We start from the raw sequence: 17,620 nt of genomic DNA on the forward strand, positions 1-17,620 counted from the left end.
ATGAGACTGCCACATCGAGCTTGATTAACGACGATGCCACGAGCCGACAACGTGATGTCCACAAGCTAGAAGCGATGCCGGTATGCTACTGACAGCCTGCCACGCTATACTGTACGACTTCAGCCACCAGGCAAACAATCCTTGTGCCGACTTATCAGCCACGGTATCGATCCTAGGAACTCTATCGTCCGCAGTGAAGGCTTCGCAGCAAGGCTAGAATAGCGCACCAAGCCGTCATGGTAGTGATTCTGGAGCAACCCGAACCAGGATGACGGGAAGGAAGCAAACAAAGGACGGCTTGAAGAACCTGGCAGTTCAACTCAGGTGCGCCTGGTTGTTGAGCTTGGCAACATGCTCTCTATCCACGCTAGTTTGGCAGAGAGCTGTGTCTTCGGGTCATAGTTGTTGAGAAACACACGTCTGTAGACCTTGGCTGTTTCCAGCCTATTATGGCTCTGCAGGCTTGTGCTCACTATAATACAGTGCCAGAAATATGGTGCACCTCAGATCACCAGCGCTCACGGGATTATGACGGAAAAGACCTCGATGACTTTGCAACATATCAATGCATGAACGACCATAGCATGCCTCCGATATGCCATGTTGAGCCTACGCAGGTCCATGTCAAGCCATCCGAGGAGCCATTCCGCTTTGTGCTGGAGCGGTTCACGCTATGGTCAGGCAGTTTCAGTCTCTGCCTAAGTGGCGAAGGCCTGATCCACGGGTATGGCTCTTCCTACGGATACGCAGTGTGGCAAACTGAGACAGAGGTCAGCGACGCCATACTTTAACTTCTGCTTTCCTTCTTCTCCACTGAGGTCTCTACTTCCAACCAAAAGCTACGACCGCGACCACAGGCATGAACAACCTTCCAAAGATCACAACAAGCCCTCAGCCCCTGAGCCCAGCCACTGCCACGAGCGAACCCATGTCCTTTCATACAGCGCAAGCCGACGATTTGTACCAAGACAATGTTACAACAGCCGATGACGCTGCTGCCTTAGCAAGCTCCTCTAACGCTTCGAGCACTAGAGAAGCTGAGGCAAAGTTCTCCATGGTTGAGATGAGATTGTGAGGCTTGGTAATTGTCCCTGATACCCGACAAACCTGACCATTAATAGCGCAATAACCTCTGGCATCCCTGTTCTACTTCACATCAACCACGCTCTCCGACCGACGAAGACCATCACGTTGCCGTTACACGTACCGCAGTCTCATATGAAACAACACTTTGCAATCGGCACCCGCATAACTGGCGACTTGTACCGGTATACCGTCGATCCAGCCAATGAGCCCGCCCTCATTGCTTTCTTGCACTGGATCAAGTGCGGCCAGTTTCCAGTCCTCGGATTCGAGCCCAAAAAGCGCCTGGCTCATTTGATGGAGTGCTGGAAATTTGGCTACCGCATCCAAGCTCGAGGCTTCGTGAACGTGGTCATGGAAACCATATTTGCGCTCGACGACAAGTCCTGGGACATTGCCTGTTTCCCGCCCGGTCTAAAAGTCAACCACGAGTTGGGAGACGTCGTGGCATACAAGGCATGGTTCTGCATAGTGACGGGTCGATACGCGGCGACGTCCCATCTTTTGAACGGTGTTCCCACTGAACGCTTCCATCGAGCTTGCATTTATCTGTGCTACCACTATAGGCATAACGAGCAAGATGAGCCATCAAGTGGCTCTTTGAAAGATCACATGGAGATGTTCATGATGGAAGATTGCGACTGGATCGATTAGAACGTCGCATTCAGCATGTAAATCAAGGGCACGGGTTGTATTGTAGTATAAAATCGCACCATCGACAACTGGCTCCTGAACCAAAGGTATCCAAATTCGTCTCAATATGTCCATCTCAATGGCTCCAGCACCAAACTGCCATGTTAAATGCGGCAAGAACAGGAGCAGTCATGGTGATGGGTGGAAAAGAACAAAGCAGCCCCAGACTTTGGGCATGTGCTCCTGGCTGTTGGTCTTGGCAACATGCTCGCTGTTCACAATTATCCAGCCGCGACATGAACGCTCCACAGCAAGGCCAGAGCGCCCACAACAATCAAGGTTGCCGCAGACGAACACTTGGCGATTGGGTCGCCTTGCGCATGTACGCGCTTGCTGTCCCAAACTTATGTCTCGTTTCGGACAACGGATCAAGGCCAGCGAGTTCATGGACGCAACTATGGCCAAGTTGATCACTGATGTGGAGCCAGATCCTCGATCTCCAGCTCGATTTCAGAGACCCCATCACGGCTCTGGAGTACTTGAAATATGGCGACCATGCCGAAGGGTATCAGCTGGTCGACTTGTTCGCCTACAAAGCCTGGTTCCTCATGACACGCGGCGATTTCAAGTGTGCTGAGCAGTTGATCGATGCCATCCCTGCCGAAAGGTTCTCGCTGGCATGTCGGGGTCTCTGTCGCCACTACTCCGACAAGAAGAATGGCGACGCGGCGAATGGGTCCTTGGAAGATCACAAGGACGTATTCAGCGTTATGCAACCAGCGCTGAACATTGTGTGCAATGAACTTGGGTCCCGAAGACTGAAGGGGGACCAGACTACCAGTTGGAAACCTGGATGCTTCGTTCCTCCTCTTGACTAGCGCACCAAAAGACGAGCAGGTCCAAGTTAGCCATCTCCATAGACGACCAGAACAATCCCTGCAACATACCCTCTTCAACCTCGCAATCTCTCCCAACTTCCAATTACTTCAATTTTGCAGTGCCTGCGATCGAGGGCTTTTTGAATTCTTCTCCCTACGCCGGTCAGCTCAATTCTCAACCAAGAGAAATGCCGCTGCAGTGTTGATCCGTAACGACGTCTCATCTCTAATCTCTTGTTGTTGTATGGGCATTGAACAGGCGTGGCAAGAAATGTCGCGGCTGCCTCGAAAGAACACATCGAGCCCTTGAAATCATCCTACCCACTCTCCAGCCTCAACACCGCCAAGTGAAATCTTCATACCTCACAAAGGCTCACCACATCCCTCCCATCTCTACGACATCTCCTTCTTCAGCGCCAGCCAATGTAACCATATCGGCGAGCGTTGACAAAGCCATGTGGTCAAAACTTCCTCTCCAGCACGTCCAGTATCAGAGCATCAAGTCAAACCCAACAAACAGCTCCAGATTAACAAATGCAGGCACAAAGCCGGCTGAGCTGGAGGTCAATGTAGTATCTCATTCTCAATAGTACAGGCTATGCTATCATACGCATGGCTCATGTCTTCTTCGGCGCCAGGCGCCGCGGCTATGCACATCGAAAGCATAATGGTTATTCGTAAGTGCGCAAATTTTGTGCGCCTGTTTCTTCCCGCTTTCCATTTCTACAGATCCTCGTCCATCGCATCACCGCCCGATGCATGACCATTCGACGCACCATTCGCCTTGCCGTTGTCCAAGCCGTCCGAAGATGCTGCCGGGACGGAGGCCTCCTTGTCGATCATCTGCCTGCTCACAGACACGATGTTGTCCTCGATCAGCTCTTGTCCAACCGTCTCGATGTGCTTCTTCGGGTCGACCTTGCCGACATATCGTGTCCGCAGCTGCTCCTTGGTGAGCTCGGTCTCCTCCTTGACTCTCTTCTCGTAGCCCTCCGCCAATGACACCAGCTTCTTCAGATTGGCCTCATTCCGCTGTCCTTCTGTTGCAAAGTCTGGCATAGTCAGAGCCTCTGTCCACACAGTCTTGTGCAAGTTCATCAGCATGCCCTCCTCGAGTGCAGACTTCCGATAGCCAATGCCGATGCTGTAGTAGTGTCGGTTGAGACCGTGGATGAGTGCTTGTATGCTGGGCTTGTTGAGGTGTCCGAGGTTGGAGGTGGTTTGGCGAGGCTCTTGGCCAAGCATGAGGGTTTGTGGGTTGATGAGGCGGAAGGCATCGATCACGACCTTGCCCTTGACGGATTGGATGGGATCGATGACTACGGCCACGGCGCGCGGTGTGAGCTGTTCGAAGGACTGCTGGGTGTTGATATCGACGCTAGAGAGCCAACAGCCAAATCCGGGATGTGAGTGGTACCAGCCGACGACTGTCTCTGGTCTGAAAGAGGTCAGTATGAAGCATATGCCAGCATAGGATGTATTATCCTCACCTGCCCGTCTGCCGTAACATGTCCATCATCTTGGTCTGGAAGACTGGATCCACTGCTTCGACTGACACGCCGGTACCTGACTGCGGCATGGCGAACACGTCTACCACGCGCACTGTGTAATCATCCACGAACTCTCCCAACATCAGACCCATGACTTCCATAGGCACACCTGCTCGGCCGTGTCGCAGCATCTTGAGGAGGGCGAGTGAGGAGATGTAGACTGTTTCGGCGTTGTCGATGATGTTGGTGTCCTAAAACAAAGACGAGTTAGCCGGCGACCACGAACAGTGATCCTGGTCCAAGCGGTCCTGCATCCCGGATGAAATGAAGTGGGAGCAAAGCAACCCGCATGGCAACCTCGACTTGCGGCTTCGCGGAGCACGGTATTGTGCGGTTAGCGAGACATGGAGAAAGACCTGCAGGTGGGCTGGGCATGTGGCCGGTAGTGTGCTCATGGACGCATGGGCACGACTGCAAAACATACTTTACTGCCGAACATGAGTACGCGATGCACGCAGTCTCGTTTCGTATCGTGAATGCAGCAGTCACAGCAGGTCTGTGGCCATGCGGGCCGGGGACATGTGCCTGAAGGATGGGCGAAGGGAGCGCCCTCTTGATCGAGTAAGTGGTTGAGCCACGGTGGAGGACCACGGGTTTTCTTCCTCAGCCACTGACATATCTGCAGGCAAGTCTGCAATCGCCTGCGTCGATGCCTGGGTGTATTTCTCAGTTCGCCCTGCAGCCATACGCCTATGCCCCTAAAGCAAGCATCACGCTCACGCGCATCACGTTCACGCGCATCCATGACCGGCGTGACGATGGCCAGATTCCAGTCCAGATATGGTGTTGTACCAGTGTATTGTCCGCGGCAGAGAGATGCGTCTTACCTGTGCAGGGGCTCCGCCTCCACCGCCCATGCCCTGAGCGGCGGCAAGCATTCTCGATAAGCGGTCCATGGCGAGAGATGTGGAAGTGGCTGTTGATGCACGTGTGGTGCTTGCTCGTTCGGTGTTCGCTGTCTGTCGCCGTCGAGGATGTCGAGTCGTCGTGGGAGTACTGATACGATGCAGGTCCTATCGCGGGGTAGAAGAAGGTGGCAGCGGCGAAGTGAGATGTTGAAGGTGATGGTGGTGATAAAGTGCAGGCAGATGGCAACGCGACATCACCAACGGACTGCAGCTGCTGCTAGAGCTCGGAAGATCCACGCCAAGCTCCGACCGCACGGTCCCTGCATGTTGCGTCAGAGGAAGGTGCGCCGAGCCGTTCCTGCCTCTACATGTGCACTGTTCTTTCTACTGCATCCACCACGCAGTCGAAGCAACCACCTGCACTGTCCACATCGCGCGCACATACGATCGTGGCATCCATGCTGGAGACCTGACCAAGCCACCCATTCGCACCCCTCCTGCCTCAGGAGCACCCTTGCGACACGTGTTGCGACCAGCCAGATCTTTGGCGACACGCGACCATAGCAAGAGCTGCATTCCTCTCCCACGTACGACCACCCGCTATGGCATCCAAGGGTGGCTTCACGCCCCTCGATGCCCCTGGGACCGGGACCAATGCTGCGCCGTCGCAACCCAAGAAGGTGGCCTACTTCTACGATTCAGATGTGGGAAACTACGCATACAATGCCGGACATCCAATGAAACCACATCGCATACGAATGGCCCACAGCCTGATCATGAACTACGGACTATACAAGAAGCTCGAAATTTACCGCGCTAAGCCCGCGTCAAAGTACGAGATGACACAATTCCACACCGACGAGTATGTCGACTTCCTGCAGCGCGTGACACCGGACAACATGGACAGCTTTATGAAGGAGCAGGGTCGCTACAACGTAGGAGACGATTGTCCTGTCTTCGATGGACTGTTCGAGTTCTGCGGCATCAGTGCCGGTGGCAGTATGGAGGGTGCTGCGAGACTCAACCGTGGCAAGTGCGATGTCGCGATCAACTGGGCTGGTGGTCTGCATCACGCGAAGAAGAGCGAAGCCTCAGGGTTCTGCTACATCAATGGTACCTACTTCCAATTGACACCACTTTCTCAATCCCATACTAACATATCGTAGACATCGTCCTCGGCATACTCGAGCTGCTCCGATTCCACCCTCGCGTCCTCTACATCGACATCGACGTCCACCACGGAGATGGTGTTGAAGAAGCATTCTACTCGACCGATCGCGTCATGACCGTCTCCTTCCACAAATACGGCGAGTACTTCCCCGGAACTGGCGAACTTCGAGACATCGGTGTGGGCGCGGGCAAGAACTACGCTGTCAACTTCCCACTTCGTGACGGCATCGACGACAACAGCTACAAGACCATCTTCGAGCCCACCATCGGCTGGGTCATGGAATACTATCAACCCACGGCTGTCGTGCTACAGTGCGGTGGTGACTCTTTATCTGGAGACAGACTCGGCTGCTTCAACCTGAGTATGCGCGGTCACGCAAACTGCGTCAACTACGTCAAGTCCTTCGGCAAGCCTACTCTGATCCTCGGCGGAGGTGGCTACACGATGCGCAACGTCGCACGTACTTGGGCATACGAGACTGGTCAGCTTGTGGGTGTAGAGATGGGTCCCGACCTTCCCTTCACGGATTACTACGAATACTACTCTCCCGATTTCGAGCTGGATGTCAAGCCTAGTAATATGGACAACGCCAACTCGTTCGAATATCTGGACAAGATCAAGACTCAGGTCCTGGAGAACCTCAAGCGCACATCGCCTCACGCACCGAGTGTGCAGATGCACGACGTCCCTCGCGAGCCGCTCGGCATGCACAACGCAGGCCCAGACGGCGAGCCGGAGACGTTCGAAGAACAAGAAGATCGACTGGACGATGAGGAAGACGATGCAGAGGCCAGCAAGGATCGAAGAATAAATCAACGAATGTGGGATCGAAACCGAACAGGAGACAACGAGATAGACGAGAGCGATGACGAAGAGATGGCTGAGGCGAACGGCGTGAAGCGACAGCCAGGACGGCCGAGAAGACGAGGCATCATGGATCATATCAACCCACACGGACCGACAGACGACAGCGGTGCCAACACGCCAGTAGATGATGATTCGCGAAGTCTGGATGGCGATGCAGATGATGAGGAGAATGGAGGCGCGATGCAGTTGGACGGTACGGCAGATGATCCACTCGAGGCGAATGCTGCTGTCGGCGAGAGCATACTAGCTGCGAAGGCAAGCAAATCTCCCGCACCTCCCGGATCTTTGACCGCAAAGGCCGAGCCAGCGGCCAGCGATCAAAGTGAAGCTGGCGCCGAAGACGAAGCCGACGATGAAATGCAGGTGGACAGCGTGGAGAGTGCGCAACCTTCGGCGATCGATAGACTCGCCTCGGAAGCAGCCGCACAGCAGACCAGCACACCTCCGAAATCGCCAGCGCCGGTGGTTGCCAACACTGCTGCCGAGCCATCAGCAACAGAAGATGTGGAAATGGCAGAGAGCGCCCAAGCAGCCAAGGACGAAGGCGAAGCCGAGCGCGAAAGTGAAGACACAAAGGCCGAAGCCAGCAACGAGCTGGCAACAAAGGACGCTCCTCCCGCGGCTTAGAAAGGCAAGGGAAAGGAGAGGGTGTCAGCGGTGAACGATCAGTCGCCTGAGACACCAAGACCAGACTCGGCTTTCGAAAACCGCGATGACGACAGCGATGCGACTGACATATTGGACGAAGCGCAAGCTAAAGACCAAGTGAAGTACGCTCGCGGCAAAGAGAAGAGTTCGATCAAGTACATCATAGAAGCTGAGCCTGACACACGGCCGATGAAAGTGATCAAGCTGGTTAGTCCGAAGGTGAAGGCCAATGCGAAGGAGAAGGCGGGCAACAGCACTGTGAAGTCGCCTCTCCAGCGACAAATTCGAGCTTGGGCTATTTCTATAAAGGCCGAACCTGAGTCTGAGCCGGGTTCAGATGGTGCGGGTGATGCGTCGGAGGGCTCGACTGCAGAGCAAATGCAGGGAAGTGCTGGTACAGCGAAGGCCGAGGGTAACGAGGAGAGCAACAAGAAGCAGAAGGGGTCAAAGTGAGATGAATTAGCGTTGGCGTTTGGTGGTGTAACGGTACGATAGGATTGGAGTGCATTGTGTTAAGAGGATAGTTTGAGATACCAGAACGAAACATTTCAGATGAGACGTCAGCATGAGCCAAGGGCGGGTATTGGAGCTGAAACGTGATTGTGAAGAGTATAGGTAGGAAGCTGGAAAGGAGAAGTGAAGTTCAAAATTGCAATCCCAAAGTCCGTATGCATAAGTTGCTCTATATGGGTATCCAAATGAAAACCAAAAGCTGCCGCTAAAAGTGCCCCTTCCTGCTTATGCTATGCCAACATCCAAACAGCCGTAAAAGTCATACAAAGACTCAGATCTACCTGCGATCAAGTCCTGTCTATGCCATCTATCAAAGAGGAAGAAGAGACCCCATTCAAGCTTTAGCGCCTAACATCCCTAGCATGGCGTCTGTAATTCGAAGCAGACGCAGCCTTAGTCGAGATGGTCGGGATGCCGTTGGTGTCAGCAGGCGCTGGTGCAGGTGCGGAAGCAGATGCGATTGGTGTCGTCGCTGGCATTGGAAGCGAACCCTCGTATGATGAAGGAGAGACGCCAGCAGGCGCGGTCGCAAAGGTGCTCGGTGTCTCGCTGCTCGGCGCGGATGCATACGCGGACGCAGAAGGAACCGGCTGCCCAGCCGGAAGGGTCGAAGTGATGACGAGAACGGTCGTAATTGTCGTGACTTGAACAGCAGGCGCCTCAGAGCCAGCGGGACTTGTGCTGTTAGCATAAGGAGCCGTGGCGACGGGGGCGCTTGGAGCCGGGGCGTTGCCTGAGCCGGTAGGAGCCGGCGAAGCGTTAGGGGCGGCAGTAGGCTGGACCTGCGTGCCGGTCCTGCTTGCCTGGGCGTTCCAGGGGGTTCGGCTCGGGACTGGGATTCCAGCAGCGGCGAAGGCGGAGCTGTAGGCCGATGATGAGCCAGCAGTGTATGAAGCATACGCGCTCTTGACGGAGTCCTTCCAAGCCGAAGCGGCGGGTGTGCCGAAGGAGGTGGGAACGTCGCAGGAATTCGGGACGTAGACCTCTGGCCAGACGCCGAGGTTGCCGGCTTTGATGACGGAGGCTTGGACGGAGCAAGCGCTGACGAAGGCAGGGTTGACAGTGGGCATGGAGCCTCCAACGACGGTGTTGTGCTCCTGGAGGACCGCAGTCGGCGAAACGGTGTAGGCCGTGCGGGATTTGTAGTTGGAGACGGCGACAGATCGCGGGTTGCCACCGGCGCCGACGCTGAAAGGAGCCTCGGCGGCTGAGTTGTCTGCGACAACGTCGAAGTCGGCGCAAGTCGTGTAGTACTCGTCTTTGCCGGCTGGGGTGTTGCAGTCCTCGTTGGGGTTGGTAGGCCACTGCCAGACCCAGTAGGTGGTGAGGGAGCCTGGTTTGACGGTCTCGGGGATCTTGAGATCGGTCTCACACCAGTCCTCGACGCCGGAAGTTGGCTGGTCGGCGACGTGGTTGGGCTCAAGCCTTTGACGCTCTTGGGAGATGTCACCGCAGTTGAGCTGGTGGCATCGACCGTCGTCGTAGTTTTGTGCGGTCATGAGGAAACCCTTCTTGTTACCGCCAGTGCCCTCGGTGTTCCACTTCATGACATCGGCAATCTTCTCGTCATCGGATGGTTGAGTGGTGCCGAAGACGAAGATTGTGCCACCACCGAATGGCTTGCCTGTGATGTTCCATGGAAGTGTAACGTGGCCGTTCTCAAGGTACTTCATGGCAACGTAGTCGCCTGGAGAGACCTTGAGTTTAGGGTATGCCGAGGTGTAAGTTGGGGTTCGCTGCGACGGGTGGCAGAGAGAGTCGGTCGAGTTGATTCGTGTACGGGCAGTGCCGTCGTCATTTCGTGCCTCAAGCGAAGGAAGCATCCACATGTCACTGTTGCCTGTGAACGTGGGGTCTGTACGTGGAACGTATCCTCGCGAATAGCCACGTGCACCGCAGTAAGAACCGTTGGCGTTGATGACCTGGTACTCCTCAATCCAGCTGTGTGCTGTGGCGGAAGGAGCGAGAGTGCAGATGAGCGCAGCAAGTGCGATGACCTTGCTGAAGGAAGACATGATTGATGTGTGCCGTGTGCTCGTGGTGGATGCGGTGTGCATATGGGTGGTGGTTGTAGCTGTTGGTGTGTTGCTGCTACTGGGCATGTACTTGGAGAAGTCCTGCTTCGGTGTGTGGTTAAAAGACAGCGTAGGTGACGAAGGATCCGCTCGTGAAGCTGGGCCGGCCAGGAGTTCAGAGATGAGGTATGGAAGGTTGCTCGTGAAGTTGCTGTCTTGTTGGATGTAGTTGAACGGATGCAGAATGGAATAGAAGTCGCGCGGTCGTGCCTGCTATATCCTTGAGTGCCGACAATGGGTACAATGAGCGTTATTGCGGCCCCCGCAGTGAACAATAGAGGGACAATGGAAAGATGACAATGGGGTATATACAAGAAGTCAAAGCCCACCTCAGTCCCGATCGCCACCAAGCACACGACACACAAAGAAGGTCGCCGTAAATGCGCGAAGAATGGCGACCGCGCCAGAGCCGCGTGGTTGTATACGATATTTCGCAGTATGGCAGAGCATGGCGTGTGTATCACGTGGTCATTTCGTGAAGAAGTATTTCCAGCGAGTCGCGCCTAAGAGCGGGTCTTGGGTGGACTTCGCGAAACGGTGAAGAAGGTGCGGAGCCCATCGTGTGGCGCATGGACAGCCAGACATCGCTATTCCTCATCGTGCTCCGCCGGGCCTAGAAAATGGCATGTTGAGTATAGAGTGTCGCAGGCGACTCGATACGCTTGTGTGAGGTCTCGGGCCAGCAAGCAGCGACACGGACCAGCACGCAACCAGGTTTGAAGTCGTCCGGAAGCCTCCTGCCGACATGCTGCGGGTGTTCTCAGCCAGTAGAGAGTGTTTGCGCGGGCGCGTATGAAGTACGACAATAGCTGTCCGACAATAGAAAGAAAAGAGTCGTGTTTGGAGTCAGGGCGCGTCGTGAGAAAGCCAGGACATGATTGGGCAAAGCGGATCTCGCTAACGCCGCCACAGCCGCTGCACGTGGGTCTGAAACGAACAGGCAGCGGAGAGCAGTCCGTTGTTTGATTGTAAAAGGTTGACTTGGCCATGAGGTCGATGTGTATAAAGTGCTGCGACTGTGATCTCAGTCTGATCCAGGAGTGCTGTGTCTGTAAGATCGATGTCAGCGCAAGCTCATCTTGACAATCTCGATTCAGACCTGCCGACCACCAGCAATCTCAATCATTACACATGTTGCTGTGATACTGTAACCACTCTCAGCAATCAATACTCCCATGCATCCAACACCAGTCAAATGCTCAGTAACACCACGCTGTGCAATGCCAGAATGGCAACCACACTCATTTTCCCCTTACCCAAAGTTGTACAATTTGTGCAAAATCTCGCTCAAGCAATCATGCCGTGCCATACGTCTCGTGTCCGTGCGGCCTGTTCACTTGTGTGCCATTTGCACCTGGCATGAGCACTTCTCTGGCTTCATCCGCCTCTTCCTTGATCTTGTCTTCTTGCAGAGTGATACTCTTTCGCCACACGTACCCAACGAGCGCGATGCCGACGACGAAGGCCACAGTCAGTAGGATGATGTTGGTCGGGATCGGATTGTTGTGGAACGCTTTGTGCGTGAGCGCATCCAGGCCTGCTTGCGCGAAGTTGAAGAGTCCAGCAACACAGATGATGAGGCCGTAGACCTTGCCAAATGTGACGAAGCCAAACACTTTGGCGCTGTAGTCGGACACCGCGGTGTAGTAGAATGGTCGGTAGATGACGAAGAGGATGATGTTCATGTAAGATGCCCACATCTCGGGTATGACACCGAATATGCCGATAGCGGTAGCGACGGATACCAGCAGTACAAGCACGAAGGGCGTGCTCGTATGGTCCAAGACAAGCCCGATGAAAGGTACTGCGATGACTCCACCAAGAGGTAGTGCAACATCGAAGAACTCGTTCACTTGCTTCGCCTTGTGCACAGACCCTAGCATATCGGTGTACTGAGTCCTGATGGTGGCCACAAAGTAGTTGATCCGCAACATCTGCACCATAGTGAAAATGGTGATCAAGACCCACCACGGACTGAGAATCTGCTGAGTCGCCGTCTTCCCATGCATCGCACCCCAAACACCACTCTTCTTGACCTTTTCCTCTTCTTGCTGAACGTGCTGATCTGCCTTTTTCGAGCCCAACAACTCTGAGATCTCGGAAACAACACTCTCCCGATGTTCCCGGCGAGCATTCTGGAGTCCCCGTCGCTGCACCTCATCCTGGATGTCCTCGTCGGAATCGTGCACATCCTGCGCGTCATCTTCAGCTTGCTTGACAAGTTCGCCAACGCTCTTGTAGGATTTTGCGGGCATGATGAAGATCTGCATGACGAGGATGAAGGCTGGGACGATGAGGTAGAGTAGGAAGAACTTCCGGATCGTAAAGGAGCCGCTCGTGCCTTGGTAGATGAGGCGGTATACCAGGAAGACGGCACTGCTAGTATCGAAGGCTCCAGTCAGTAAGGCGAGGATGAGGCCTGAGTGCTTCGGGAAGGTGTTGCTCAGCTGAAAGGATGAGATGAAGACGAATGGTCCGCCGAGCGCGAGGAAGAGGTAGCCGGGTATGTAGGCATCGCCAGGAATCTGTGCAGCGAACGCAAGAAGCAGTGCACCTACGAAGAGGAATACACAGCCAATGATGCTCGCGACTCGAGGTCCATATCTGTCCAGCACCGTCCCTACCGGTAAAGCGCATACGTTCGTGCTGACTGCCGCAATGGCGAACATGAGGTTGAGTCGTAGCTCTTGCTCGTAGCAGACGTAGACATTGTCTTCCAGCTCGTGTTTTGTGCATTTGTCCTTGTAGACGCCCTCTTCGATCAGGACCGGCTTGATCGCAGCAAAGCCGAACACTACCCCAGCCGCGAACAAGCAGTATACCGAAGCGATCGCGACTTGTGCTATCCTCTTGCCCTTGCTGACCTCGAATGCTCCTACTGGCGGATCGTGATGCACGACTTCGGGCGTCCATTCTCCAAGCGGGTTGAAGGAAAGCTTTCGTCGTTCAGATCCAGACGGTGACTGCGTCCGCGAGGCTCGTTCGAAAGCCTCCATCGAGGAGCGACGTTCGTACATGGCCATCCTGTAGAGCGATGGGAGCTCGAAAGCTCTGAGGGACCGGTGTCAGATTTCAATCCGCTCCTCGTGATCAGTCGTGACCCCGCTGGTGATGTCTCGGGCTATCAGATGATGCAACCACTAGCTCTGGTGGGTGGTACGGTATTCCTCCCGGGACAGGCTGTGGTGTTGATACGGCTGTGAATGATGCTGTCGATATTGGGAACGCTGGGATAGCAGTACAGATCTGTGCAGGAGAGACAGCGAATAGTGGAAGAGCAATGGAAGCGATGCAGCGATAGCAGAGGAAATTGTGCTTCCCTGTTGCCCACATGCGATAAGAACTCGCTTGCCTACCTGTTCCGACTGTGGCTGGACGCGCTGCTGACCTCGTCCGTGGTCTAGGCGCAGATCGATCCATGCGAGAGGACCTTGCAGGCGCAGAAAAACTGTGGTGGTGGAGATGTGGATGAAGAGTTTGCGATGGGAAAGAGGATGCTTTCGTGACTCCCCGGACGCACGACTTCGAGTTCGCGACTTCTTCTGCACTCAGGATCATCCGCATATCATCGACCTCTCCAGAGTATGCCGGAGTCGTCGATGGCTGGCTTAGGATATGATGTTTACCAACGACCGGAATTCGGCATTCACGGCTCACACAGGAGAGCCACCACGGCGCAGTACCCTCACACTAAGCACGACAGGCTGCTTATGGATGGGTGTAAGAGGTGCACATATATACCGCGTAGTCTGTCAAATCGTGACAAGATGTCGTGAGCATGATTGAGGATGTGTCACTCATGGACACAAAACGTTGGAAAATACCACTGCATGGTGATGGTACTACAGCTGGAAACACCGCATACGCCTTGGAAGGGACCAGGAACTCAGCACTATGCAGTCCCACGCGAGACTGATGTCTGCCACCCGCGGCTGCATCTTCCCTGGAGTCACACTCAGTAGAGATGTCTGACGTTGCAGCAGCACTTTTTATATGCCATGGCATCGTAGGCACGGTGGTACTGCTGTGCTACTCAGGAGAGTGATGTACTGATTGAGCGCCAGGCTCCATCTTGGCGCGAGATGCACCCTATTCATGGGATATCCTGCATGCTGCTTTCGGATTGGAGGCAAGCCGAGTGCTCTGTCAGCCGTGGCCACGCAGTTCGGCAGAGATGATTAGTCGATGTACCATGAATCAGGCCTCCGAGCGTTCGCTGAGGGCCAGTGATGATCCAGTCACTGTACACGGCCGCGACACTGACCGTCGAGATGATGTCCATACCCACAGGTCGGACCAATCTGTCGATTGTGCCACGCCTTCGAAGACGCACACGCTCAGATCTTCTAACGTAAGTACGAACCTATGTCTAGCATGTTCTTATTCACCTCCCACGATCTTTCTCTCGTCGTCCAGCCCAGCACAACCTCAATCTGTTTCCAGACATTCAACATGACGACCTGCCAAACCACGATCATTATCGCTTCCTTTGGTATGGCACTTTGTCTTGCGCCACCTTGGGATGTCTCGCAGTCACAGACTGGGAAGAGAAGCAGTTGTGCCAGCTTAGGCAGCGTCTTCTACAATTCAAATATATGCTGCATTGGGGGAGGGAGGCCTCATCATTGGGTCAACCCGAGCAAGGAGGTGGCCCAGATGTGAAGTTGGTAGGTCAATACAATGGCTGATACCACTTCGTGAATCTTCCAAGATGACTTTGGCATTATCATGACTCGAGGACATAAGGAGGACTTAACCTTCAGCGAAATTGGTAGCCGGTCCATGTACTCCGGGCTCATTGCGAGTACATGCCAGATCAGCTCCACGCCATAACGTCTGGAAGATTCATTGCCTTGATACCTGGAGAGGTGCGTGATCACGGTAGCTCAACGCCTAGTCAGCTCCCTCGTGTGTTCACGGACATTCTGCTCCCAGGTAGAACACAAAGAAAAAGCTACACCACGCTACAGCACATGTCGACCTCAAGCAGCACTTAACATACTCACAGCAAGACATATACATATTAGCACAAGTCACAGTGGTCGTCGTGAAGTCCGCAGAGATGGACAAAAGGATATCAAAGCCTTGACTGTCACATGCGTTGAACTTGGAGGGTGAAGTCCGACAAAATGGCAAAAAAAGAAAGCCTCAAGCTTATGTTGATGAGGGTCTGGCAGATGTTAGAACAACGCCATCAACGGATTAACGCTTTGGAGAGTACTCACGGGACTCGAACCCACTGGAAGATAATCAGTCACCGAACACTTGATTGAGAATGATAATCAATGGAATCAATGCTTACCGCGGTTTTACCCTTCGAAAGGCATTAATTGTGATCAGGAGAACACAGTTTGCAGTGACTACACACCACTAGTAGAACCAAATCGGCACAGTTTTCACTGCCTGAAACTCTGGATAGACATTAGCATTGCCAGTGACTTGAAGCCAGAAGCATCAACTTACAGCGCCATAACCACTCGGCCTGCAAGAACAGTTAGAAAACTGCTCACGGCGATGGATGGTGAGATGAACTCACCACCTCACCCAGGACTACAACTGGATCCACGGTTGAACCGTCATAGTAGGCGTATTGTTGGGAACGCCGCAATCATGGCTAGATATGTAGCTCACAATTCATGCTTCCATTGTGTGCCGAGCTTTGCATGGTAGCTTCATGTGGGCCCATGAGCTTGTTCATCGGCCGTAATCGTGCCGCTGCCTTGGTTCCTACTCGATATGGGTATGAAGATGTAGCTCTGTCATCAGCGATAGGCTTGATGTATGTCCGATGCATATTGAACGCAGTACGAGCACATGAAAGAGGCAAGTCCTTCACTTACACCTTCTGCCAAGATGTGACAACGGGATGGGCCGCAGCCAATGATCTTTAGCCCAAGACTTCGCCGGCTTCGCTACGAAACACCTTGGCAGCTTCTCCCACATCATCAGCACACCAACAACAGCTCTGCCCACGCTAAGATGCAACATGCGATGACGATAGTGGCCGCCACCAACACCGAGGTTGCAGATCGACACCTCAATAGGGATCAGATAAGATCATCTCGCATGCCGTGATGAGGACTGCAACCAATTGCTGGTGGCGACCTTGGGGGGAGTCCTTCCAGACTGACAAGCAGATGTCCATCGCACGCTACCATACTGCTCTGGTTTTCAGATCGGCTTTGTTGTCACACATGTATGGTCAGCAGTCTCGCGACTGCATGCATTCCCACGCTTGGCCTTGCTCATCGTCAGCGCGCCGGTGCTGATCTTCAATCTTCGATCTTGTACATATCGCAACCATAATCCCTTCGCGAAGAATACGGTAGGTTCTATCTTCTCATCACATCGCACACACCTTAAGATCGTACGTTCTGGAAACATCACACAACGCACAATGCGCTCAGTCACCTTCACTCTTCTAGCAGCTCTTGCAGCATTCGGTATGAACACCATCTTTAACCACATCACAGTGTACTCATCTAACGTGACTACCAGCCGTGGCTGCTCCAGCCGCTGAGCCAGAAGCACAAGTTGGGTGCCCTCCAGCACTACCGGGATGTGCACCACCTCCGCCGCCAACGAAGCGTATGCCTGAGCCGGCTCCAGAGCCTGTGGTTAAGAAGCGAGTAGCACAAGTCATTGGAAGTCCTCCGGCACAGCCTGGATGCCCACCTGTCATTCCGCCGGGCAGGCAGTAGATCTTGATCAGACGGAGTCGGCTCCGAGGCTATGTAGAGCAGAGAGGCATGCCGGTCGGGCAAAGGTTCAGTAACCGCACCTCGAGACATGGACGATACATGCATCTGAATGCTTCTCGTGCTGTTCTGGTTTGTTCCGACTTCTTTGTGGTCTGAGAGAGTGGTCTTTCTTGTCTCCATAATGATGTGCCTCAGGCAGCTAGTGTTGAGGTAGCGTGCCAGCAAAAGTCATGGGATGCCGACAACGTGGTCATCTTGAGACTTGAGTCGATCATTTCTGCTCATTATACTGATAGATAGCGATCATCAAATGATGGTGGTATCACATCTTTGAGTTCTTTGACGATGAGGTCGTTGTCGACAACGTCTGCTCAGATACACACATTCCAGGAAAACCCGGCCATTACACACACAGATCTGCCTCGCTCGGTCAGACAGAACATTCAAAACAGTCCAAAACATTCGAACATCACGTAAGGCTTACCAAGCCCACTCGAGAGCAAGTCACAACGATAGCGAAGGCAAAGGACCGTCTCGAATTCCTTAGCCGTGACCATAACGCACCCGCTGCCTGCATCCTCGATCGCTTCCACGACACAGGGATCGCACGACGAACAAGCAAGTACAACACGAGAGCAAAAATCAAATGACCG

General features: G+C 53.9%; 7 protein-coding genes across 7 annotated transcripts; 4 read left to right on the forward strand and 3 right to left on the reverse strand.

The window, feature by feature from the left end:
• Nucleotides 1–859: 859 nt before the first annotated feature.
• CLAFUR5_03988 (uncharacterized protein) lies at nt 860–1,737 on the forward strand (the record flags this gene model as incomplete). The annotated part of the gene is made up of 2 exons (XM_047903136.1): nt 860–1,071; nt 1,122–1,737. 2 exons carry the CDS (start codon nt 860–862, stop codon nt 1,735–1,737), a joined length of 828 nt encoding a protein of 275 aa, XP_047760082.1.
• A 455-nt stretch (nt 1,738–2,192) lies between these two features.
• CLAFUR5_03989 (uncharacterized protein) lies at nt 2,193–2,594 on the forward strand (the record flags this gene model as incomplete). The annotated part of the gene is made up of 1 exon (XM_047903137.1): nt 2,193–2,594. The coding sequence occupies one exon, from the start codon at nt 2,193–2,195 to the stop codon at nt 2,592–2,594; it is 402 nt and encodes a 133-aa protein (XP_047760083.1).
• A 723-nt stretch (nt 2,595–3,317) lies between these two features.
• On the reverse strand, nt 3,318–4,889 carry CLAFUR5_03990 (26S proteasome regulatory subunit rpn11; the record flags this gene model as incomplete). The annotated part of the gene is made up of 3 exons (XM_047903138.1): nt 3,318–4,032; nt 4,085–4,335; nt 4,569–4,889. 3 exons carry the CDS (start codon nt 4,887–4,889, stop codon nt 3,318–3,320), a joined length of 1,287 nt encoding a protein of 428 aa, XP_047760804.1.
• A 705-nt stretch (nt 4,890–5,594) lies between these two features.
• CLAFUR5_03991 (Histone deacetylase RPD3) lies at nt 5,595–7,657 on the forward strand (the record flags this gene model as incomplete). The annotated part of the gene is made up of 2 exons (XM_047903139.1): nt 5,595–6,105; nt 6,159–7,657. The coding sequence occupies 2 exons, from the start codon at nt 5,595–5,597 to the stop codon at nt 7,655–7,657; spliced, it is 2,010 nt and encodes a 669-aa protein (XP_047760803.1).
• Nucleotides 7,658–8,532: 875 nt separating this feature from the next.
• CLAFUR5_03992 (uncharacterized protein) lies at nt 8,533–10,248 on the reverse strand (the record flags this gene model as incomplete). The annotated part of the gene is made up of 1 exon (XM_047903140.1): nt 8,533–10,248. The coding sequence occupies one exon, from the start codon at nt 10,246–10,248 to the stop codon at nt 8,533–8,535; it is 1,716 nt and encodes a 571-aa protein (XP_047760806.1).
• Nucleotides 10,249–11,561: 1,313 nt separating this feature from the next.
• Nucleotides 11,562–13,289, reverse strand: CLAFUR5_03993 (uncharacterized protein; the record flags this gene model as incomplete). The annotated part of the gene is made up of 1 exon (XM_047903141.1): nt 11,562–13,289. One exon carries the CDS (start codon nt 13,287–13,289, stop codon nt 11,562–11,564), a length of 1,728 nt encoding a protein of 575 aa, XP_047760805.1.
• Nucleotides 13,290–16,663: 3,374 nt separating this feature from the next.
• On the forward strand, nt 16,664–16,967 carry CLAFUR5_03994 (uncharacterized protein; the record flags this gene model as incomplete). The annotated part of the gene is made up of 2 exons (XM_047903142.1): nt 16,664–16,709; nt 16,765–16,967. 2 exons carry the CDS (start codon nt 16,664–16,666, stop codon nt 16,965–16,967), a joined length of 249 nt encoding a protein of 82 aa, XP_047760800.1.
• Between the last annotated feature and the right edge of the window lie 653 nt (nt 16,968–17,620).

The sequence above is a fragment of the Fulvia fulva genome, chromosome 4, assembly GCF_020509005.1.
Source record: "Fulvia fulva chromosome 4, complete sequence".
In the NCBI taxonomy this organism is placed as follows: Eukaryota; Fungi; Ascomycota; class Dothideomycetes; order Mycosphaerellales; family Mycosphaerellaceae; genus Fulvia; species Fulvia fulva.